Below are 26241 nucleotides of genomic sequence, written 5' to 3'. Positions count from 1 at the left end.
CAATCCTGCCCGTCTCCATGGAGATGGATACGCTGAATGCCATACTGTGGAGCATTCCGGGCAAAGCAAGAACTCCACCTTTTGATTGACTTCATCAATCGATTCATTTGTTGAGCTTGTGCCAGTGGAAGTCGTTACAGCGTCAATGACATCATCACATCGTTTAAACCACTGAAAAACGTACATTCCACTAAAGTCAACTTCATGTGAATATCTATGGAAATGCTGCTTTTATTTTTGTTTTTTAAAAGAAAAATTCTATTACAAGATTTTAAAAACATTCCAAAATAAATATAAGAGCAATTTAACGTTGGTGGCACAGATGTTTGACTTGGTTCTGTTTTAAGAATCGCCGGCCGACGCCTATGGAAACTCCCACTATTGAAATGTCTAATTTTTCATGATATTGATAATGATATTTTATGAAGCTACGAAAAGCACACCTCTTTTTAAATGGATCTATATTTCAGCCGTTTGCATTGAACACTGGTCTCCTGTCCATAGCTCTGTCCGAGTGTAAATGATGAGATGTAATGTTTGATATTGTAAATGAAAGTGCTCTAGATTTTGTATTGGAGATGAACCGTGTGACCCGACTGTGCTGTGCAGACGTGGCACGTGTTGGATAAACGTGTACAAAGCCACTCCAACAAGCCACTCGGGAGCATTTTATGTTGTGCTTTTTTAAATGTGCATACAAGACGGTACGTGGGGTGTGGTCAGACTCTATCAAATTGGTCTAAATGAAACCAGATCTTTACCGTTTGTTTTTTAAACTTCAAACTAGTTCATTTTAAACTGTTTGCGGCGCTCAGCATCTTCATGATTCACCGCGATGAGTTTTGTAATGACTTTCAGAGGCCAGAGCGACGTCACGGCAAAGCTAACGATCGCTAGCATGCTAACACATGCTGGTTCATAGAGGATTAACCACTTTATGATGAGATGCAGACGGCACACAGCGGTGTCATTTTGACCCTAAAAGAGCTGCTTTTACAATGCATCTGGAGCAACACGAGCTTAAAGGTTGAATGGACGATCTTCTTTTTGGCATAAATTTGAGTCTTATTTCCTCGTGGCGTGGTCTGCCGATTAGTCCTGCCAGTATCAATCATAAAACGCACCTACCGCTCACCTGCAGCCGCGTGTGGCTCGTCCCACTTTTCCGCGTGTCTAAGCGCATTGATCTATCATAATATAGTTCCCTCAGTGTACGGGGCAAAATGAAGACGGAGAAAGACTGTTCGAGCTGACTCAGAAGTGGACGGAAATCTACGGGAGACGAGAGATGGGATGTGATCCCTCGCTCTAATAAACAAACGCACGTGTGTGTTGTATCGGTCCGCACGGGGGAGTGCGCATGCGCACTTCCGCCTGCGTTCTCAAATCGCCGAAAAATCGTCCATTGCGCCTTTAACTTAATTACATTTGAAAATATATTAAAAAAACAGCCTATTTTAAAGGAGTTATTTTATTTTGATGTTTTTAAACAAAACATTTTACACTTTTTACATACTGTAATTTAAATATGACTTGTTTCCATATTAAACAAATCATTATATAAATCTGTGAAAAACTGAGGCAGCGTGAACACACAAACACAATTCAACATTTAAACAACCACCGACACATTCAAACAAACTGTCTCACTCCATTCTCGACTCATCTCTTCACTCGTAACATTGTTCTTTCCACATGTTCACACTGTGGGAGTGTTGGGCTCCTTCCACAGGTCCAGCACTTATCGCCTTAGACACAGTGGGACAGGGACCTGCCGCTCGCCCCCCGCTGTCCACATCAAGTGTGTGTTTATGTCGGTCCAGACACTGTCCAGTCTGTTCACATCACGTCCACAATAGCAACACAATAACAAAGTTGCACGTTCCAAAATCGGACTCACGGATTGTTGCGTTTAAGTGAAGGACCATTACTTAATTCAAAGATGTAAAACAAAGTATTTGGGACCCTGTGTGATCCCTCCGCTGTGGATCTATCGCCAAAGAAAGCTATGTTAATTCAACCATTTCTGAAATAGATTTCTTTCTAAAACTTTGTCCAGATGATTTCATAACACACAACGTTCTCCTTTAAAGATGCTCATTCTGTAACTTTTCCTGGTGGAATGGATCTGCCTCTGTGTAGGTGCCGTTGTGCTTGGATTGTTCCACAGTACGGCATTAAACGCATCCATTTTGCATTTATCGAAGCTGGTTTTACTGCTCGTGAAAACAAAACGTGCTGTGAGCGGGCGTCGCCTCCTCACAGATCTGACCTGTAACCGGGCCCGGTGGCGTCGCCTCCTTGTCTCCGTGGAGAGGTTTAATGCTGTACTGTGGAACATTTTGGGCAAAGTGATGGCATCTGCAAACGTTACGTAGTGCACCATTTGACAATACTTTAAAGTTTTATCAGTTCATTTAGTTTTTCACATCTCAAAAGCAGGTTGTATTTTCATTTTTCGAGCGATGGTTTCAATCATTTCTGACCACATCTCATTGTTCCTGTGGCTGAAGGATTTGATCCATGTGAACTGTATATTTTTGTTGATTTTAGAGCACAAAGGGACACGTTTGCTGCTCTCCTTAGACGCTTGGACCAATTCATTCTTATGGAAATCTTGTCTGTGTATTTACTCCATACTGTTTAGAGAAAGGTGCTTGTGTTTTTAAAATCTGACCCCATATTCTACACGGACGTGACGTGACGGGTGAGGACACTGTAGTCTTTGTTTTACCAGTGGAACAGAAAGACGTGGGGCGTTCCCCGATGGACAGTGACGTTTGTGGACCACAGGTTTTGCCCGGTCCTGTTTACACCCAGGTCCATTGTCTTTGTAAAGTGTAAAGTTATGAAAACATTTGCGGTGATGACAGTATTTAAGTTTCTGAAATAAATTAATGACATATCTGTGTTTGTGTCATTCTCTTTTGTTGGAAAAAGTATTTTGTGGGGGTATCAAGTAATGACTTCAAAACATTATTCCTTACCAAGTTACATGCCGCACCTTTAAATTAATGATTGGATAATATTAATTCTATAACCTGCAGAAACATGTACATTTTTCAGTTTAAATGTTTGTGAATAAATCCATATTTGAAAAGATTGTTCAAAACTATTCTGGTGCCATCTAGTGGTGTAAACGGGTTTGATGACAGGGAAAGGCAACATTGACAGACAATAGATGCTTCTTGATGTAAAATGTCAATTGTAATATGCATTATGGTTGTAATTTACATAATTTAAGTTTAAAAATCCTGTAGGAGGTATAGGTAAAGGTTGTACTATTTTGCATAACCCAAATCTGCCTCGAGTCCAACCTGTTCTGCCTTTGATCATCTGTTTTAAGCTGTTATTATATTCTAGAGCTTTCATTGACACAGTCATCTGCATATATTAAAAAGTGATATACAACCTATGTATGAATCAAAAGAAGATCACATTTCACATTTTAAAATGTCAACATCAAACAGCAGAGAATCATCAGAGTATGTAAATCAGTTGGATCACTTCCCAGAACAGCAAACAAGCCTTTTCACTGACTCAAAAATAGCTAGTTTTGAATATTTGTTTTTTACAATGAGCTAAAAGGCAAAAACTTGTCAAATGTGTGTAAAGAAACACAGGCACACTCAAAACATATTAATACATAAACATTCCAAATGTCAGTTTAAATTTGTTAGAGGACTTAAGTTACTGTAGAAACACTTGTGCCGGTCCACACTGGTCAGTCACTGGTCACTCACTGGTCACTCACTGGTCACTCACTGGTCACTCACTGGTCACTCACTGGTCAGTCACTGGTCACTCACTGGTCACCTCCACCTTTGACTCTTCTGTTGCGACACTGGACTCAGGTGCTGGTGGTGGAGGCATCTCTTCAACCGTGTCCTCTTGATCCAAAGGAAAACCTCCTCGATTTCCTCAGCAGTGTGCTTCTTTTGCTTCTTTTGCTTCTTTTGCTTCTGATTTCTGTTGTTTGTCTTTTGGGCCATATTTGATTTATTACATTTTATCCCTTTTTTTTGGGCCGTGGATAATAGACCAAACATTCTGGGGTCCATCGACACCTTTCCAGTGTTTCTAAACAGAATAATGATAGTTATGCTGCATTACTTTTATATTAATACTCAACACATCAATCTACAGTCAAAACAATGTCAGTAAAAGCATGTGGTATTGGAAGACTATATTTCCAGTATCAATTTTGAAAGCAATGCTTTGCTTTTTAACAGAAAGTAAAAAATTGCATTGAAAATCACTATTGATCAATGAGGGGAGAAGATTTATATTTTCCGTATGGCCCTGCCCTATTTGAAGGGAACACCAGAGCCTTGTTCCCCGTTACTGAGTGTAACGGCAGTTTTGATGGACAGTTCCATAGCTCAGTGTGTGTCTGAATGTCTCTGACACATATGACTGTCGCAGCAGAAGCATATGCAGTCTTCTGTGTGTTAGACCACTCTGCAGCCCACTCCTGCTCAGCCTCTCAGACCTGACTGAGACCAGTGTGGAGGAGGAGGACTGTGATGGCGCAGCTCTCACCTGTGAAATGCAACTTAGTTTTATTAATATATAGACATCTCTGCTGTGGCTGCACAGACACTGAGTGACAAACACTCTCGGTCATCAGTTTGACTTTCTATGCCCCCCCCATGCATGCACCACAGGTAAAAAACAAGCTCTTGATCTGGACATGGGACCTGGCACGCTGCACTGCTTCAGGATTGGTTTGTCAAATTTAAAAGACAGCTGTAAAACAGACATTAACCTCTCCAACGAGGTCCTAAAGTGAACCATTATCCTACAAAACTGAACCATAACATTATAACTAGGATCTGACCTTTACTATAACTATACAAAGACGTTCTCATCCCTAAAGCTGTGTGAACATAGAGCCACTGCTCCCGTCTCTTTGCCCCAGCAGCAATGAAAAACGGGTCAAATGCAGAGGACAATATTAGGCAAGGCAAGTTTATTTGTGGAGAACAATTCGTACACAAGGCAATTCAAAGTGCTTCACACAACAGGAAAAATGCATTAAAATCACAAAGACATGACAGAAACAGAACCAGAAACAGAACAGTTTAAGACATAAAAGAGAAGAAAATCCTTTCAGTCGTATGCGCAGCTAAACAAAACTGTTTTGAACAGATTTGAACATTGTCAGAGTTGAAGTCTGTCTCACATCTTCAGGAAGAATGTTCCAGATTTTAGCTGCATAAAACTGAAACGCAGATTCCCCATGTTTAGTCCTGACTCTGGCACCAGCAGGAGGCCGGTCCATGTTTAGTCCTGACTCTGGCACCAGCAAGAGGCCGGTCCATGTTTAGTCCTGACTCTGGCACCAGCAGGAGGTCGGTCCATGTTTAGTCCTGACTCTGGGCACCAGCAGGAGGCCGGTCCATGTTTAGTCCTGACTCTGGCACCAGCAGGAGTCCGGTCCATGTTTAGTCCTGACTCTGGCACCAGCAGGAGGCCGGTCCATGTTTAGTCCTGACTCTGGCACCAGCAGGAGGCCGGTCCATGTTTAGTCCTGACTCTGGCACCAGCAGGAGGCCGGTCCATGTTTAGTCCTGACTCTGGCACCAGCAGGAGGCCGGTCCATGTTAAGTTCTGACTCTGGCACCAGCAGGAGGCCGGTCCATGTTTAGTCCTGACTCTGGCACCAGCAGGAGGTCGGTCCATGTTTAGTCCTGACTCTGGCACCAGCAGGAGGCCGCTCCATGTTTAGTCCTGACTCTGGGCACCAGCAGGAGGCCGGTCCATGTTTAGTCCTGACTCTGGGCACCAGCAGGAGGCCGGTCCATGTTTAGTCCTGACTCTGGCACCAGCAGGAGTCCGGTCCATGTTTAGTCCTGACTCTGGCACCAGCAGGAGGCCGGTCCATGTTTAGTCCTGACTCTGGCACCAGCAGGAGGCCGGTCCATGTTTAGTCCTGACTCTGGCACCAGCAGGAGGCCGGTCCATGTTTAGTCCTGACTCTGGGCACTAGCAGGAGGCCGGTCCATGTTTAGTCCTGACTCTGGCACCAGCAGGAGGCCGATCCATGTTTAGTCCTGACTCTGGCACCAGCAGGAGGCCGGTCCCTGAGGTTCTCAGAGTCCGAGATGGTTCATATGGCACTAACATGTCCAAGATGTACTTAAGTGCTAGGCCATGGAGAGACTTGTACACAAGCAGAGCTGCTTTAAAGTCTATTCTCTGAGCCACAGGAGCCAGTGCAGAGACCTGAGAACAGGACTAATGTGATCATACTTCCTGGTTCTAGTCAGGACCCGAGCAGCAGCGTTCTGGATGTACTGCAGCTGTTTTACAGCTCGTTTGGAGAGGCCAGTGAGCAGGCCGTTACAGCAGTCTAATCTACTGGAGACAAACACATGTACAAGTCTCTCCAAGTCTGGTTTAGACACTATATTTTTGATTTTGGCAATGTTTTTTTGATGGTAAAAAGCTGCTGATGCTATTGATTTGACGTTGCGGTTAAAGTTCAAGTCTGAGTCCATTATTACCCCCAGATTTCTAACTTGATCTGTAGGTTTTAGAGTGAGACTCTGGAGGTAACACTTTCTCTTTGTTTCTGTGGCCAAAGACGATTGTCTGAGTTCAGCTGGAGAACGTTGTTTTGCATCCACAAACTGATCTGTTGGATGCAGTGACAGAGTGAATCCACTGGTCCATAGTCACCTGCCGACAGTGAAACATAGATCTGAGTGTCGTCTGCATTAATGTGATAAGACACATTTTCGCTGCGTAGATTTGTATGATTCATCTAAAAATAATGATGGCTAACTGATCTAACTTAGTCCAACCTGCTACTATTGCTAATCCACATTGTTCCCAGAGTCATTCTAGCCCAGGCAAATATTTGGTATTAGTTTTATTGGACGCATTATGGCTGCTCCTCTGGTGTCTGGGCCTCGTCTGGGATTCGTTCTTCCTGTGTGCACATGCTCAATAATTCAACACATCTCCACTCTGTTACTGTCAGTGTGTCAGCCACGTCGCCCATTACAGTGTCAGGCTGGATGACCACTGTTAGCAGTAAGTGCATGTATTGATTGGCCACATAATTGACGTGCATTTGTCTTCCATTTGTGCACTAAACTGGACATGAAACAGAATACTTACAAAGAAAGGAAACGAAGAAAACACTTACAAGCACAATGATTGTCCCTTTTTCAAATGTGACCCATTTACCATATTTTCTTTCTAAGTTTTTCAGTTTTTTACATAACAGAAAAGGAACAGAAACAAGACACAGAGAGAGTGCATATGAAGACATTTACATAGTCCTAAACATGTAGTCAAGCATAGTCTTTGGTTCATCTGTTCAATTTGTCAATTTTCAAATTTATTCTGACTGTAATTTTCATATATCATCCAGTCCTTAATTGTAGGTTCAGTTTATATCATCCATTTCTTCGTGATGGCCTTTTCTTTGTATCCAGAAGTATGCTCTAGACCAAGACTGTCTGACTGCAATCATTGGTGTAAGTGATTCTTATATAGACTATTCTAAACACAGACAAGTGAATCTATTATTTAATTCATTTCATGTAATCTTTATTAAAGACACAAGTGCAGAGTTACATAGCTAAGACAGTTAAAAAACAGAAACTAAAATCTTGCTTAAGTCTTGATTAAGTCTGCTCTAGAGGTCTCTCGTTATTGTTTCCATGGCAGGAGTTTTGAGGCCTAAATAAATGTGTCCATCTACAGACCCCAACAGGGAATGATGACCGAAGGGCAGGACATGAGACAAACTTCTGCTGTGGTGGTGCTGTGGTGGTGCTGGGGTGGTGCTGGGGTGGTGCTGGGGTGGTGCTGGGGCGGTGCTGTGGTGGTGCTGGGGTGGTGCTGGGGTGGTGCTGGGGTGGTGCTGGGGCGGTGCTGTGGTGGTGCTGTGGTGGTGCTGTGGTGGTGCTGGGATGGTGCTGGGGTGGTGCTGGGGTGGTGCTGGGGTGGTGCTGTGGTGGTGCTGTGGTGGTGCTGGGATGGTGCTGGGGTGGTGCTGGGGTGGTGCTGGGGTGGTGCTGTGGTGGTGCTGTGGTGGTGCTGGGGTGGTGCTGGGGTGGTGCTGGGGCGGTGCTGTGGTGGTGCTGGGGTGGTGCTGTGGTGGTGCTGGGGTGGTGCTGGGGTGGTGCTGGGGCGGTGCTGGGGCGGTGCTGTGGTGGTGCTGGGGTGGTGCTGGGGTGGTGCTGGGGTGGTGCTGGGGTGGTGCTGGGGCGGTGCTGTGGTGGTGCTGGGGTGGTGCTGGGGTGGTGCTGGGGTGGTGCTGGGGCGGTGCTGTGGTGGTGCTGTGGTGGTGCTGGGGTGGTGCTGGGGTGGTGCTGTGGCGGTGCTGGGGCGGTGCTGTGGTGGTGCTGGGGTGGAGGAGGGGTGGTGCTGTGGTGGTGCTGGGGTGGTGCTGGGGTGGTGCTGGGGTGGTGCTGGGGCGGTGCTGTGGTGGTGCTGGGGTGGTGCTGGGGTGGTGCTGGGGTGGTGCTGGGGCGGTGCTGTGGTGGTGCTGTGGTGGTGCTGGGGTGGTGCTGGGGTGGTGCTGTGGCGGTGCTGGGGCGGTGCTGTGGTGGTGCTGGGGTGGAGGAGGGGTGGTGCTGTGGTGGTGCTGGGGTGGTGCTGTGGTGGTGCTGGGGCGGTGCTGGGGCGGTGCTGGGGCGGTGCTGTGGTGGTGCTGTGGTGGTGCTGGGGTGGTGCTGGGGTGGTGCTGGGGTGGTGCTGGGGCGGTGCTGTGGCGGTGCTGGGGTGGTGCTGTGGTGGTGCTGGGGTGGAGGAGGGGTGGAGGAGGGCTGCGAACAGAGAAGTGGATGGCTGAGCTTAAAACTAGTTGTCTGAACGTTGACCGACCGAACTGAACCTATTTTAGCTCACGCAGGTGAAGCAGCAGAGAGTTGTCTTCTGGCCTGAAGTGTTGCTATGGCTTCGTGACTGTTTCCTGCCGGTGTAGAATGTTGCTTTTTGCGGTTGAAATGCAAAACTATATAGATTTTGCATTCACATTATTCTGTACAAGTCCCCCACAAAGGCGATTATAGAAGTTAGTGATATCAGCATGTGGCCTGTAGGCATTATTGACAGAGAAGTTCTGTGGAATGGGGGATGAGAGAGAACGGAGGACATGCAGTAAATAGTCGGAGTCAGGAATCAAACTCATTTAGACACTGCTGCACCCGGAGCCCTGGCGTACGTGTGCTATGCCTTAACCACCCGACCACCGGACAGCATGGTCGTATCTTGTCTTTCATAGTGTGGTTGCTTTTGAATGAGGTCAGCACATATTTTTAGTTCTTTCCATCGACTGGGAGGATATATTGGGGTGGTTTCTGTTCCCCTGCTGCGCGCTGACATGCATCGCTCGGCACAGTACAGTACGGAGCAGCTTTCCTCTCCTCAGCGCATGTTGCATCACAGTCTTTGAAGATTCTGGTGCCATCCTAGTTTCCCTCAGCGAATAGTCAGTAGGAGAAATGAGTAATCCCCAAGGCCTGGACAATGAAGGATTTCATATTCAAAGAAGCACAAGCTCAAAGGACATTCAATTGGCGTCTTTTAATTCAAAGTCATGCCGTCTCATTAAATACTGAATGGGTAAATTGCATGTCGCTGTAATGATTGAATAGACTAAATTAAAATATGACGATAATAATACCCACATCGTATGTAAGGTATCATATTTACTGCTACAGTGGGGAAAGGCTCACTGAAAATAAGATTTTTCTTTTATTTAAACTATTAAATAACTGAACGTGGACAAAAGATATGTAGTTATTTGCTCTTTCATTAAATATGCACAGTGTAACCTTTCTTATTATTACTTTGCCTGGAATGCTCCACAATATGGCATTAAACATAAGTATGTCCATGTTTTTTTCAAGATTTATTTTTAAGAATAATAAAAAAAATAATAAATACCAGATATATATGTCTAATGCTGCACAGTGCAACATTCCAGACAAGCAATGATGTTTCCATGGAGACAACCAGGTGGCATTTTTGGCCCGCTTTCACAAACATTAAATAAATAGATAAATAAATAGATAATAAGAAATAAAGTATAAAGTGTGGGATGAAATAGAATGGCTCTTTTCTGTATCTAAACCAATTGACTCTCATCTCACATAAATGCACTGTCTCTCCCCAACATTCTGCTGTTTCAACATTCCCCTCCTCCATATCCAGCGGCAAAACCATCAGCTTCCTCAGCCTCTCCTTCTCCTCATCTTCTTGTGATATATTATTGCCCCAGAGTCTGGACTTTTAAATTGTAACTAAGTTGTGCGCTTTCCCCAGAGTTGTTAGATTCTCCCTTTCCTTCTCCCTAATATCCAAAACCAGGGCAGTTTCTCATCTCTCCTCTGTCATTATTCATGCTGGGCCTTGATTTATTTGCTATCTCAGGACAGAAAAGTGGAACTAACGCGGTCCCTCTTTGAACAGCTGCCACCGTTATGTCACTCTCTAATCCTCTGCATCTCCCTCACACCAAACTAACTTCATGTAATCTTTAACCACATCTTTTAATCTCCTCTCGTCTCATCCTCTAGGCTTTCAGTTTTGCAGCAGATTGTATTTGCAATCCTGGAGTGTTCTGTGTAAATGTGTTGACTCTGAAATCTATATTATTATTAGGCACCGTACCTGTAATATTTACTGATATTGACAATTCAAATTGTGTGAAAATATGTGGTGCTCTGACTTCAGAGGAGCTGTTAGAGACTTGTTCCCTCGACCATCAACATTTCATAGCAGTTAATTATGCAAATAGTGTCTTGCAAAAAAGCTTTTGAGATGGTTTCTCTTCAAATTATTATCATTTTTTTGTCAAAATAGAAGAATTGGCAACACAATCCACACAAAACGTTTTGAATTGTTATTATTAATTGGTTAAATTATTCCTCAACTAAAAAACAAACAAACAAAATCAAAGCAAACACACATTTAGAGTTTGCACAATACATGAAATAACACTGTGACTGACTGGAGTGGGTAATATGAGTGAAGCATTGAAAATAACAGTATGTGCCTCAAACAATTAACCTACAACTCTTTATCAAGCTGTCAAATATATTACTCAAGTAGTAGTAGTAGAAGTAGAAGGTAAATGTGTACTCCTCACCTCTGTCTGTTACAACGTGTAATGTGTTTTATTCTACCGGTAATTGCATTGCTAACGTTGATGACTTAATGGCGTGTTGTTGTGTTTGTATCGATATGCACACATCCTGTGGCCAAAGAAGAGCAAAAGCATCAGGCGTTTTCTGTGGACGTGTGTGTTTCCAGTCTGACCCTGTAACAAAGAGGCAGTTCTCAGAGATGAACATGTCGCTGCTGTGACAGCCTCAGGGCAGCAGGCAAATAACAACAAACAACAGCAAATAATTCTTTCACCTGAGTTTGAAACCAATATCACCACAGGAACAGGGAGGTTCAAAAACATTGAATGAGCATTGGATTTTATTTTAAATAATTTAAAGAACTGTCAGAGTTTGCAGTCTGAATGCTAAGATACATATCATCATTGTATATATTGTGTCATTAGTTTTAGGTATGTTTTTAATTGTTTTACATGAACCTGGAATATGAAAGAGATTGTTTGATTGATATACCGTAATATTATTGTATTCAACCCTAGATCCACAATTAGCCTTAAGTGCGCAATTTTGGTTATAGATGAATGTTTATTCAGGCTTCTCATTTAGAGAATAGACCAAACTGAAGCCACATAAACACAAGAGAGTGGCTTTAGAAACGAGAAAACTGTGCATCAATTGACCTAATGGCAGCATCTAGAGGTTGAACAGAAGGTGTCCCAGGATGTCTCTTGGGGCACCCCACATGTCCCCTGACCTGTGAGACAATAACACATTTCAACAAAGTACTTTCTGTCTTCCAGATAGGACCTTAACCCACCCAGTCCTCTAGTCTCTGTAAGAGGATCCCATGATCGACAGTGTCAAAAGCAGCACTCATATCTAACAGAATTAAGACTGAGGCTTTGCCCGTGTCAGTGTTCAGGCGGAAGTCATTTGTCACCTTGACAAGAGCAGTCTCAGTGCTGTGATGAGGTCTAAAACCTGACTGAAAAACATCAAATGAGTTGTTTATTAAGAGGAAATCTGTGAGCTGTTGGTAAACAACCTTTTCAAGGACTTTGCCCCAAAATGGCAGATTAGAGATGGGCCGGTAATTACTCAGGACTGCGGCATCAAGACTGCTCTTCTTTAGGAGAGGCTTTATGACCGCAGTTTTCAAAGACATTGGGAATGTTCCAGATTGAAGCGACATGTTAACTATGTGAGTGAATGGTGCTAACAAACTGTTCAGCACAGACTTTAGAAATCTGGTGGGTAACACATCGAGGCAGCATGCAGATGAACTCAGACTGGGGATGATCTCATGGACAGTTTTGTCAGTTACAGGTGCAAAGTGAGTTAGCTCTAAGTGTCTTGGTGGTTTTAGGGTTATTTTTTGCATTGTGGGATTTATAGCATTTTTAATGCCCTGAACTTTGTCATTAAAGAATAATGGAAACTCATTACACTTGGATGTGGAAATGAGTTCTAACGGCAGCTGAGCTGGAGGGTTTGTTGAGTTTTTTTTTTAATAAGTTATCTGTTTCTTTATCATTATTATACTTCTGTGCCTAATCTGTTTCTGTACCTAATATGTGTTGCAACAGTGGAATTTCCCCATTGTGAGACTAATACAGGTTATCTTATCTTATCTTAAATATGTTTACTGTGGCAAACAGGACACACGAGTTGTTACTGCAGTTTCCAATTATTTCAGAAAAATATCTTACCCTATTTCTACATAGAATGAGGTTGCACATGTACAATCTCTCTTTGTAAATCTCTTTTTGAACCTGGAGCTTTGCCCTTACCGAATCATCATTTCTCCACAGCGCCCTCTGTTCATTTTAAACAATTTTAGCCTTTATAGGGGCGATGGTGTCCAGAACATTCAAAACACTAGATGTAACAGAGTTCAACAAATCATTTACATTACAACATGAGACATTTTCAAAGTTTATCATTTCCATAAACAGTGCACCTGTGCCATCACTTATGTGTCTCCTCTGAACATTTATGTGTCTCCTCTTATGTGTCTCCTCTGCAGGACCAGCCGGTGGTTTGGGAAAAACAGACAGGTCAAAGAAGACACAGAAATGATCAGACAGAGCAACATCGATCACATTGACATTTGAAATATTTACCCCTTTTGTAATTATGAGATCTAGAGTGTGTCCTCTGCTTTAGCGTTTCTGTCACAAATATTATCAACACGCACATTGAAATCACCTGTAATGACCAAACCATCAAAGTCTGTGCATACGACTGAAAGCATCTCAGTAAAATCATCAATAAAACTTTGTCAGTGCTGGGGAGGCTTGTATGAAACAATGAAGGGAATAGATGGAGACCGTTTTAGCTCCATTTTAAAGGATACATACTCAAATGATGAAAACACCCCAAAAGACAACCTGCGGGTAATTATTTCATCCCTAAAGATTGCACAGACTCCACCCCCTTTTTGTTTTCTCTTGTTTCAGATTCAAACTTAAAGGCGCAATGGACGATTTTTCGGCGATTTGAGAACGCAGGCGGAAGTGCGCATGCGCACTCCCCCGTGTGGACTGATACAACACACACGTGCGTTTGTTTATTAGCGCAACGGAGCGCATCGCATCTCTCGTCTCCTGTCGATTTCAGTCCACTTCTGCGTCAGCTCGAACTGTCTTTCTCTGTCTTTATTTTGCCCCGTACACTGAGGGAACTATATTATGATAGATCCATGCGCTTAGGCACGCGGAAACGTGGGGACGAACCGCACGCGGCTGCAGGTGAGCGGTAGGTGCGTTTTATGATTGATACGTGGCAGGACTAATGATTTATCCACGCCACGAGGAAATATGATAAAAAATTTACTGAAAAAAATCGTCCATACCACCTTTAAAGTTAGGTGGAGCAAAAACAAAGAAAAAAAAAAAAAAGAACAAAATTTCCTGTGTTTTGTCAAGCCATGTTTCATCAAGATTATAAGAAAAAATGCAATTATTAATTAAGAATGATTTTTTACATAAGGATCTGACATTTAGCACAGCAAGTTTCAGACTAGTTTCAGTGGGACTTGGTGTTATATTTTCATACGGAATATGAATCAAATTTCTCAGATTAGGCAGCCTGACTCGCATTTTGTTTTCCCATCTGTATGATGTGACTACAGAAATAGCACTAGGGGAGGCTGTTTCTGCACAATACACAGTACTATGCATGCCTATTTAATATTTAGAACATATAAATATTGCTGAGTCTTTTATTATGGCACCAAATCACCAACGAAACTTTGTTCACTGACAAAGGCCCTAAAGCTTTGTGCTCCACGGTGTTAGAAGCCCAGAATGTTCCTCCACAGTACAGTATGGAAAGGGGTTGACTTCTCTGTTGTACCATTAATAATGTAGCCATATCTGCCTCAAACTGTCCATACCCTACTATTCATTCCACTACATTGCGCTGCTTTTCCGACCCCCTTCATTCTCACACGGTCTATTTTAAGCCCTGCATGGCACTACTTGGTTGCTACTTTGCATGCAGCCCCAGTAGATCGCAGTGTGGTGGTCGTACCTGCCTCACCCTCACTCCCTCTCCTCGCGCTTCTCTTCTCCTCCCGGAGCACAGCCTCTGCGCGCGTCTTTGGCTGCTGTGCCGCTGCTGTGCCGCTGCTGTGCCGCTGCTGTGCCGCTGCTGTGCCGCTGCTGTGCCGCTGCCGTGCCGCTGCCGTGCCGCTGCCGTGCCGCTGCCGCGCTCTGCTGCTCCCGTGGGCTGTGCGGACCGCTCCAGATCCAGGGGCGAATGAGGCGAACAGAGACAATATCATAAGGTAAATGACAATAATATGATATAGGATTGTGAACTGGCGAGAGTTGTGTGGAGCGAATCATCAGCGCGCACGACTAAAGAAGAAGAAGAGGGACATTCGCCGCGGTTTGGGTTGTGTTTTTATGGTCTTTGGTCCAAATCTACGAGCTCTTGGATATCATGAGATCTTTTTTTTTTTTTTTTTTAAACTCAACAAAACAACCAACATTCAGGTTTGATGTTTGATGTTTGTATTTTGCATTGGAATAACCTGGTCTCAGCCCGTCCACGCGGTTTGCCACAGTCCATCCAAAACTTTACTGTCTTTCCCCCCGTGGTTTAGTTTATGTTGTATAAGTGTGGTGGTCCGACAACAACATGGATAGAGATGAGAGCAGTAACACCTCGCTTTGGCGCCTGAGATCCACACAGAGAGAGCGTGAATGTAAGAAGAAGTCGTGGGATGTGGCTCCGGATGCGCTGGACAAGTGGAGTGCAGTTGTTGTTATCAGGACATTTTTGACGACTTCTACCTCTTTTGGGATGACTGGGGACGTGGCTGTGTTGGTTTATCTTCTTGTTTGCACTTGCGTCCATATTCCTCTTTTTTTTTAACCTATTTTAGTCCTGGATGGTTCTTTAAAACCCTATTCAGTGCGGCTTTATTTCCCCTGTCTTGTCCTGGTGTGTGTGTGTGTGTGTGTGTGTGTGTGTGCGCGTGTGCAAATAAGAACCTTAGTTTAATCCTGATTTACTTCATTCTCACCCCCCAGTGCATTTTGGTCCAGTTTGATTGTCGCATTCCCTTCAGATGGGAATGCGACGCTTTTCCTTGGAGGTTTATTGTAAATCCGGTCATCAGGGCTTGTAAACATCAGCCCATGAAGTTGTCTGGTATGTATTTGAGTCATGGTGAGTCAGTGGACCAACAGTAAAAAACATTCCCGACCGCGAGCCATTATCGAGCAGGGAAATGGTCTTTTGCACTGGTGTACTACTCCAAGCATCATCTCTGCATTAGCCCATGGTCTCTTTGAGCTGGGCTACTAATCGAATTTGAATCAAGATCGCGATTCAGTCATTTCAATTTGTAAATCCTCTGTCAGTAAAAGTATGTATTTTGGAGCAAAATTCAGTCTTTGGAGGGGGATTAAAAACAAAAAGTAATTTGGGTATATTAATACAAAATAAAATATGAGGAAATTACAATTTTAATTATTTTTGTCGTATTGTTCAGCCCTTCTGTCTCTGTACTCTAAGGTGTAGATACCCAAAGTGGGAGCTGCGAGGCTCTGAGCTGGGTTAGCTCAAGATGACTCAGAGGAAATGATTTTGAGATATGACGGTTTTAATCTATTTTATAATTGATCGCACTATATTTTATTGAAAGAAGTACAAATAAAAAATCAAACAACTAATATAAAAGCCTGCATTGAAATGTTTTGCCAATTGAAATGATTAACGTCGTCATTTATCTTTGCAGTGAGGGTCCCAGTGTAGTTATTTTGGGGGTCCTTGTATACAGGGACTGTATACAATAATTGAGTGTCTGCGTGATGTCACGCAGGCACTATTATGTTCTTGTATTTCACGTATTTTTAATTATTATATTTTCCATGATTTTCCATTTAGCCAGATCAACTCCTTAACGCTTCAACCTATTTCAATATTATATCTTAATGTTATACCTCATTATGATCGCTTTCACAGTAGTACTTGTGCTATTACTTTTGACATTTGAACAACTTGTACTTTTTGCAGAATTTTCAAAAGTATTAGTACTTTTTCCCTATTTAAATGAATTTGGGCATTATGAGTGTCTGCGGAATTCTTCAGATTTTATCTTTAGGCTTTGTTCTTTAGAATTTTGTGACAGAGCCAGTCGAGCGAGAGAGAGAGAGAGAGTGAGAGAGAGGGGGGGGGGAGAGGGAGAGAGGGAAGGAGAGGGGGGGAGGGAGGGAGGGAGGGAGAGAGAGGGAGACTTTATTCTTTAGGCTTTATTCTTTAGTAGTTTGGGATCTCTGTCAACAACAGGTAAATTTACATCGATACATGGCACACACAAGGGAGATGGGAGGAGAGGGAGAGACACAGACATTTTCTAGTAAACATTATTGTATATACATACGTTACTTACTTACTATAAATGCTTTTCCCACATGATACTACAGCAGTGAAAGCAGAAAATGCATTAAAGCCTAGTTAATAACAGTGTCCAATAGCGATAAAACACTGAAAAGGTCAATAATAAAAAAAAGACAAAGACACAAAAGCAGTAAATTGTGGGAGATTTAATAGATGAATGTAGCTTGACATTTTATTCCTGTGTGCCATTCATCTGTTTTTGTTTCCATCCTTATGTTGTCACAAGATATTGGTCACATGACCAATGCATATGAATAGTGGTCATACCAGGTCTGCCCTGATGAAGACCATGTGGTAAAACTTGGTGTGAATAAGGCAAAATCGAAAGACAGAGTGCCATCTCTTTTATGGGTCTTTTACAAGTTAATGTTGACATGTCTGATTTGCTTTGAACCATGTTTTGAGATATATTTTGAAAAGCTTGTAAGAGGGCAGCTCTCTGGTGAAAGCACTCGAGTGGTAACTCTGACACTGACAATCATGTTAAGTGGAGAAGATGACGAACCATGTTTGATCTTGTATATATCAGACAGAGATATGAGTATTTGACAGTGTTTTAATAAATTAGGAGATTACGTTTATTTAAAATGGTGCATTGGTGATATATTTGTGCTTTTTACCTAGTATCTTTGTTATTTGTTTGTATAATCTCTATTGATTGGTGTGAGTGAAGTCTCCTTGTCTGTGACCATGTAGTTATGTAGTATGTTATTGGGGACATGATCATTGAATGCATAAATACTCTGTCTGACTGGAGTGAGAAGTTAGGTCTAATGAACCAAAAATTATACATTAATGTAACCAGATTGCAAACTTGTACTTTTCCACCGGCAACAACACCATCTGTCTCATTATTTGGTATGTTGGATCTGGAGAGGAATATGGAAACTGTTTTATTCACAGTTTTAAGCAGCACTGATTCAACCAATTTGTTACATTTGCAGCGTATGTAGTGTTTTTGACATATGCATGAATGACTGTATCATCTGAAGGAACATATTTGTGCACACAGAGGGATGCTCATTCATATACAGGGGAGAATAGCAATGGTATAAAACGGAGCCTTGCGGACCTCCTGTGGCCAGAGGGAGGGAGATTGGTAAATATTCATTCTGACAGACCAGCCACACTAAAGTTACATGGTGCTCAAACTAAAGCCTGAAACATTTGTCAGGACAACTGGTCTCATATTTTACAGAAATATGGAGAGGAATACAACACGGTCATTCGCAATAGTAAATCTAGAGGCGTGTCAGTTCATCAGATGTTTGTGCTCATAACTCCGTGAATAAGAGAAGAGATTGACCTGAAATAAAGATTGGCTTAACGCTTATGGGTTGTTGAACCTCTCTCTGGATTCCAGCGCTCTAAACTGATCAGGCTGTGGTCAGGCAATATTTTACTCAAGTGCAGGACTTGTTGTAGCCTAACGTTACTTATTTAGTGCAGATGAATATAATTTCTATATATAATTCCTTTTAGTTTGGATACAGTCCAAATATTGCGCTCCGTAATCCCAAACGATAACAAACGTACAGGGGAGGCGGGACATGCGGCAAATAAACCAATCAGAGCTGCACATGGATTTGAGCTGTGGCAAATCACAGCACTTTTCGCACACTAAATATAGGCACTTGTTAGGTATACTTTTATAAATGATTTTTTTTCCTGCAAGATGTGTCCTCCCAGTTAATATTGAAATCCCCCAAAATAACAGTCTCTTTGTCTCTCTTTAGGTACTCTAGGTAGAGCGCTCTCAAGGTAGTTTTCTCTTAAACCATAAACAGTTCATCCTCAAGCTAAAGATTTCTCTGATAATAATTCAGACGTAACATGTGAGATGGTTTCCTGCACTTCACTGCAGACTGTTATGTCAAATATGAATATGATGTCACTTTATATTATTTATACATTATCAAATCATTTATTTGACTGATTTTGTTAGCGTTGTGTTCATCAGCGGAGGGCTCTGCAGCTTCCTGTGCAGTGGTTTTGTGCAGGTCAGAGTTTGCCTCAGTGTGGAGATGGTGTTACATGTTCTATTTCTATAGGTGGATATGTCATCAAGTAGAGGTGTAATTCAGCAATTCTACAAATCAATAAAATGCTAGAAAACACACAGTATTAAAATAATAAATTGCTTGCTAAAATATAATATGTACAGTACAAATCTATTTACAGATACAAATTTAGGATTTATTTTGTTTTGTTTTTACATTTCACGGTTGTTTTTGGTTTTCCAAGGTATTGCTGATATTACACTTTATATTACAAGTTCTTACTGGATATATTACAAGTATATTACAAGTTCTTACTGGAAAAAGATGGAGTGAAGCCTGTGTCCTCCTCCTTTTCTCCTTTGCATTCACTACTTATTGAACTAGAATGGGTCTAGTACAGTGGAAAAGTATAATATGATTTTTGAGAGTAGTTTCAGTACATTGCCGTATTATTATTGGTTTTGGTCCAAATCTGATAAACTAGTCAAACGTTTTAATTGGGCACTTTAAAACCCGCTTCTGAAGCCTGATTGGCATTAGTAAAAGAACTTCTCTCCACAAGTTGGAATGTATTTGTAAGCTTTTGAATGCTCCGGCAATTCTTTCCCATTTAAAAACTCATAATTGCATTGCCATTTGCTGCCAAAAACTGCTTTCCATTTTGGAATAAGAAGATTAAACAATTCACATGAAGCTAATTGGATGATCTAAAAGCATTTGAAGAGGGCTCGAAATGGGAATATTTTAGAAACACATTTTGAGGTGCAATAAATGCTCAATTATTGTGAAGAGAAAATTATTGGCTGTTAGATTAATTATGCAGGCTACTTTTGGGCATATTTTTGTCTTAAAAATAATACATTTGACTGGCACTTTTAGGAAACACATAACAAACACCATTGCCTTATGATGTATAACTAAGAACAATTTAGATTCAGTTCAGATTCAGAAGTCCAATCAAAGAATCAAATGCATGTACCTTTCATGCGAGGTGCTGGAGGACGAACCACTCTGCCACACTGAATGAACTGTGTTGCCATTTCAACTTGAAACTTTCTTCACTTTGACTCAACTCAAGGCTGGAACTGGCCTTTTTGAAGTTATTGGCAAACACTTATTCCCAATTGGACAGGGATGGTTAACCACTCTGCTACAACGCATCTTAATGCTGCAGGTTTTTAGGGCTGTAGTCCTATTTCTGTTTTGTGAGGAATTTTAAAGGATTTATATTTACAACATCAAAAAATGCATTTTGAGATTTGGGAGTGAATTGTAAGTTTAATCTGATTTTTTACAGATCCACTGTTTAGAAGTTAGTTTTCTGCATACATTTTGTAATTGCGTTCAGATACATGGGGAAATCATACAGATAAATGGTGAAATCTACAGATAAATGGTGAAATCTACAGATAAATGGTGAAATCCTACAGATAAATGGTGAAATCTACAGATAAATGGTGAAATCCTACAGATAAATGGTGAAATCTACAGATAAATGGTGAAATCCTACAGATAAATGGTGAAATCTACAGATAAATGGTGAAATCCTACAGATAAATGGTGAAATCTACAGATAAATGGTGAAATCATACAGATAAATGGTGAAATCTACAGATAAATGGTGAAATCTACAGATAAATGGTGAAATCATACAGATAAATGGTGAAATCTACAGATAAATGGTGAAATCTACAGATAAATGGTGAAATCTACAGATAAATGGTGAAATCATACAGATAAATGGTGAAATCCTACAGATAAATGGTGAAATCTACAGATAAATGGTGAAATCTACAGATAAATGGTGAAATCATACAGATAAATGGTGAAATCCTACAGATAAATGGTGAAATCATACAGATAAATGGTGAAATCCTACAGATAAATGGTGAAATCTACAGATAAATGGTGAAATCATACAGATAAATGGTGAAATCCTACAGATAAATGGTGAAATCTACAGATAAATGGTGAAATCCTACAGATAAATGGTGAAATCTACAGATAAATGGTGAAATCCTACAGATAAATGGTGAAATCCTACAGGTAAATGGTGAAATCCTACAGATACATGGTGAAATCTACAGATAAATGGTGAAATCCTACAGATAAATGGTGAAATCCTACAGGTAAATGGTGAAATCCTACAGATACATGGTGAAATCATACACATACATTGTGAAATCATAGATACTTTGTTGCACCTCACCTAAAAAAGGACTACCATTACTACAGAATGTCCAAACAATCACTAACCCAAAAGTGGAGAGAAATGTGGGTTGACTCAAAATGAAGTTAACACTATAACTGAAGAGTCCGTCTACCACCAGAACAATCGCTTATCCCAATTTTGAGAACCACTTGACTGGACTGATCTGTTTGTAGTTGATCAAGAATGTTTTAGTCGACTATAGCCCTAAAGGTTAAAATGTATTATACGGACCGGCCAACAGGCACTGGAACACAGAGACTGTGGCCCGGGCCCGGTGGTGAGTTTTACCCTCTCATTCATCTCCTCTTCTGTCTCCCTCTTTCCTCCTGCAGCATCTCATCCTGAAGAGGGGGCACGCAAGGACATAAAACAAGATTCTGAACGATAGAAAGACGAGAGGATAGAATCAATTCAAGATGGCTGAAGCGACCCAGCAGCCACCACAACAAAAGGAACCGATGGAGAAGGACGAGGAGGAGAAAGACCAGGACCAGACCAGTACCGTGGGGTCCACAGAGTCCGAGTCCGAGTCCGAGGATGGGTCTAAAGAAGTCCAGACCAAAACCCCGACCCGAGCGTTACTGTCCATGAAGTCTTTTGGTACAATGGATGTGGAGGACGACTCGCCTAACATGATTGTCTACAGAAAGGTGAGCAAAGTGTTGAATCGATTCTTGCTGGTTTAAAATGAGTCTGAAAATTGAAGGTTTTGTTGCCGGTGACCAAATTGTAACACGGGGCCCCACAAATAAACATGTTGTATTTGTTGGTAAAATTGATGAACTATCCTTCTTCATAGCCGTCAAGCAGTTTACTACATACAATATATGAGCGTAAAGTACTAAAATAATTGAGTTATTAATTAAATAGGCATATTTTTGAAGACAACACCTATAAATGAAACTCATCTAGCTCCCATCATGCATTGCTACGTGTCTTGAAGGTCTTGCAACCAGCCACAGTTACCTATAGTTACCAGTATACTTTGCTCGAGAACGTGACCTACGGCATGTCCAGAACAACCATCATCAAGACGCACAAGAGACAGTCGTAAAATAATGAGGTGCCTTCATCAGTTGATGCAAATTACCGCGATGAAAGTATGAGATGCAGAGCAAAGTGTCCCGCGGTTATATTCCTCAAGGTGAGAGTTGAGTGCTTAAAAGGCCAGAGCAGTTACCCATGAATCAGACACTTTAGTCCACGTGGTTTAGTCCTGATCTAGACCTGGTTTAATCCTGTTCGTGTCCAGGCTGAGCTTGTAGATGGCAGAGAGCCGAATGGCAGATATGTGGAAACAGTAGCTTAATGGTGCACGGCTTGTTTCCTTGGAGATGTTATTGCTTGCTAGAATGTTCCAGAATATGGCATTAAACACGTAAATGTCCAGGTTACAGGTCAGATCTGTGGGCAGGTATTTCTGAGCATTAAAATGACTCATAATGATATAAAAGCTGGATAGATGTGTTTAATGCCTTACTGTGGAACATTCCAAGTTTGTTTGCCCTGGATGTTGTTCGTGGTACTGCATCATTTCTATTCAGATAGATATTCCCCCTAAACTGATTAATAAGCTCAATTGACAATTTAATTTACAACTGACAATAACCAAAAACATTTCAATTTGACCATTACAATTTAAGTTTTGTGAATTGACTTGAGCCTGATTAGTATTTCTACATATAATACAGAAACATCACACGTAAACTCTTCTGGCATCAGCGGAAGGCAATGCATTGGTCACTGTCTGTTCGTTTGTTTGTTGTTGTCCTTTTGCCTTTTCTAACCTTCTGGGGGCCTGAGTCACTGCTGGAGGTTCTGAGAGGAAGTCAAGCTGAAGTAAGTCTGTGCTGCTCTGTCAGACTGTCAGCTTTATGGACTCATGCATTCTCCAAACCTTTATAAATACAGCTACACTTTGACAACCAATCCAGGGAACTAGGTTTTTGAAAATAAATATCTTAAATATAGTTTGCAGGTTTAAAAAGTCCTCAGGTGATGAAAACGGATTGGTTTTCTGTCCATCATTTTTATTACTCGCGGTGCAGAAAACCTGTGCGCTCTGTGCCTGAGCTCCCAGGGATCACGCTGTTATGATATGATGCATGATATATGAGGAAATATTATACTGTGGTTACACAGCAGGGCCGCCTGCTTTGGAATGTGACATCTAGTTAGTTTAAAACGTCGATAAATGTCGATTTCCTTGTATTGTTTGGGATATTTTCTCACCCATAGCAATTGTCTTTGTAAGTTTTAGCTCCATTCTTTATTTTATTCTTATTTGTTTAGTTTAAAAAAAAGTCTAATACAGCCCTACAAACCACTTATTTCAATTATAAAAATGTGTGCACCTTTATATTTTACAGTTAGACCTTTTAATGTTTGATGTTCTATATATTTTTTCTTGCTTGAGCCTCTCTTATAGTCAACGTGCTACACATCTAAGTTGCTCCATTGCTATAATATGAGTGGCATTAATAATAGCCTGTTACACATGCTCTATGGGCGATATAAATCTCTTTTTGTGCAACGTTTTATTGCTCTGGTTGAATATATTTGACACAGGCATATTTATTGGATTGTGACACTACTCTAAGGATATCTTATTGTCTCCTGCATGCGGCTCTCATTATGTGGAAAGCAAAATGGAAAATCAATATAATATGTCGTTGTATAACAGAGTGGTGAACAAAGGCCAAGTAGCAGCCTAATTATGGCAGAGGCTGAATTATGGCCACAGTGTAACGAGACAAGACACGGAAATGTGCTCATGTCAAATGCCCTCTCATATAGACAATATTAACCAGCGTGTTGTTGTATGTTACTGCTGCTTTTGATCGATCAATCAATCAATCAATCAATCAATCATCAAAACCAATTAATCAAAAATCATCAATCCAACTTGATTTATAATGCGCTTTTCATACATAGAATGCTTTACAGTGCATTCAAACATTACCAATTTTAAAACCTCTGTGTGTGTGTGTGTGTGTGTGTGTTTGTGTGTGTGTTTGTGTGTGTGTGTTTGTGTGTGTGTGTGTGTGTGTGTGTGCGTGTGTTTGTGTGTGTTTGTGTGTGTGTTTGTGTGTGTGTGTTTGTGTGTGTGTTTGTGTGTGTGTGTGTGCGTGTGTTTGTGTGTGTTTGTGTGTGTGTTTGTGTGTGTGTGTGTGTGTTTGTGTGTGTGTGTGTGCGTGTGTTTGTGTGTGTTTGTGTGTGTGTGCGTGTGTTTGTGTGTGTGTTTGTGTGTGTGTGTTTGTGTGTGTGTGTGTGCGTGTGTTTGTGTGTGTGTGTGTGTTTGTGTGTGTGTGTGTGCGTGTGTTTGTGTGTGTTTATGTGTGTTTGTGTGTGTGTGTGTGTTTGTGTGTGTGTGTGTGTGCGTGTGTGTGCGTGTGTTTGTGTGTGTTTGTGTGTGTGCGTGTGTTTGTGTGTGTTTGTGTGTGCGTGTGTTTGTGTGTGTTTGTGTGTGTGTGTGTGTGTGCGTGTGTTTGTGTGTGTTTGTGTGTGTTTGTGTGTGTGTGCGTGTGTTTGTGTGTGTTTGTGTGTGTGTGTGTTTGTGTGTGTTTGTGTGCGTGTGTGTGTGCGTGTGTGTGTTTGTGTGTATTTTTTTGTACGAGAGAAGCTCTTTTTTATGGGCAACAAAACACACAGGGCAAAATATCAAGATAAAATATCAATAAAACATTCAATAAGAGAACAAATACATAAACAGATACAATATGTAATAAAAATCACTGTGAGCACTGTCTTTGCGGTAATCTAAGATAAGATAAGATAATCTTTAACAAATGTGGCACAAGATTATCCAATTTGAAAAAAGCTCTGTGTTTTGATCCATGTGGAAATGGAGCAAAACTGCTGAAAACCTTTTTTCCCTAATTCTGTGTTGATACAACGTGACTAAAATAAACATGTCTCAGTCGATGAATGCCTGATTTTTCAGCAAAATATTTTAATAATCAGGCAAAATACCAACGAGAGCTTATAATTAACCAGAAACAAAATGCTGTGCTGTTCTTTTCTTGCATCCAATATTCATTTTGACAAGATGAGTATTAGTAACTACTACTCACACATAGTAACTAATACTCACACATAGTAACTACTACTCACACATAGTAACTACTACTACTCACACATATTAACTAATACTCACACACTACATAATGGAAACATTGATGTAAATATTTGTCATTGTAGTTTTGCTGTAATAATGTATAAAATGTGTTTTTGTAGAAGAACTCTAATACTCGATCCTTTATTTTTTTTTTTGACTCAGGCTTGATTACTTATATTTCTCGAGTCTTTACACTGCCGAGCTCTGTGTACAATATCTGCTTTTAAAACATGTTTGAAATGTTGCTTATATATTCAAAGTTTGTTTTAAAGCTATGAGTGAGGACTGATAAATAGTAAGAAAACTTAAATATGAAGATTATCATCAGGATCAAGATCAGGACTAAGTGGAACCAAAAGACATCATTTTATTTCCCACTACCCTGGTCAAATACATATGAAAGCAACATTCAGTAACATTTTTACTTTAAAAAACATAAAGTGACTTCTTTATTTCTGGGCTACAAACAATACTAAGCATGCGCATGAAGGAGTTGAGAGTAGTTAAAGTCAGAAAGTTCACAAAAGGTTTCTGAGGCGCATAAAACAACACAAATGGCACAAAACAAACTGATGAATTATAGGGTTTTAATGATATCACAATAGCTGAAGGCGCAGTTCAATCGCGCTAATGTCGGAGCGGTCGTTCAGTGCACGACAGACAGTAAACACGTGTACGACAGACAGTAAATACGTGTACGACAGACAGTAAATACATGTATGACAGACAGTAAATACGTGTACGACAGACTGTAAACACATGTACGACAGACAGTAAACACATGTACGACAGACAGTAGATACGTGTACAACAGACAGTAAACACATGTACGACAGACAGTAAATACGTGTACAACAGACAGTAAACACATGTACGACAGACAGTAAATACGTGTACAACAGACAGTAA

General features: G+C 41.3%; 1 protein-coding gene across 1 annotated transcript in view; it reads left to right on the top strand.

Annotated features, from left to right (window-relative positions):
- Positions 1-14796: 14796 nt before the first annotated feature.
- The window catches only part of LOC140360329 (regulator of G-protein signaling 6-like), a 91910-nt gene continuing 80465 nt past the window's right edge, over positions 14797-26241 (top strand). The window contains exons 1-2 of the mRNA XM_072445545.1: positions 14797-14880; positions 21548-21865. Of these exons, the coding sequence (XP_072301646.1) occupies positions 21632-21865 (234 nt within the window). The 5' untranslated portion in view covers positions 14797-14880; positions 21548-21631. The remainder of the gene's footprint in view (positions 14881-21547; positions 21866-26241) is intronic.

The sequence above is a fragment of the Eucyclogobius newberryi genome, unplaced genomic scaffold (assembly GCF_026437365.1).
Source record: "Eucyclogobius newberryi isolate DKJ021-1_F unplaced genomic scaffold, fEucNew1.0.hap1 SCAF_1, whole genome shotgun sequence".
Classification (NCBI taxonomy): domain Eukaryota; kingdom Metazoa; phylum Chordata; class Actinopteri; order Gobiiformes; family Gobiidae; genus Eucyclogobius; species Eucyclogobius newberryi.
This window is presented reverse-complemented; position numbering and strand designations above follow the sequence as displayed.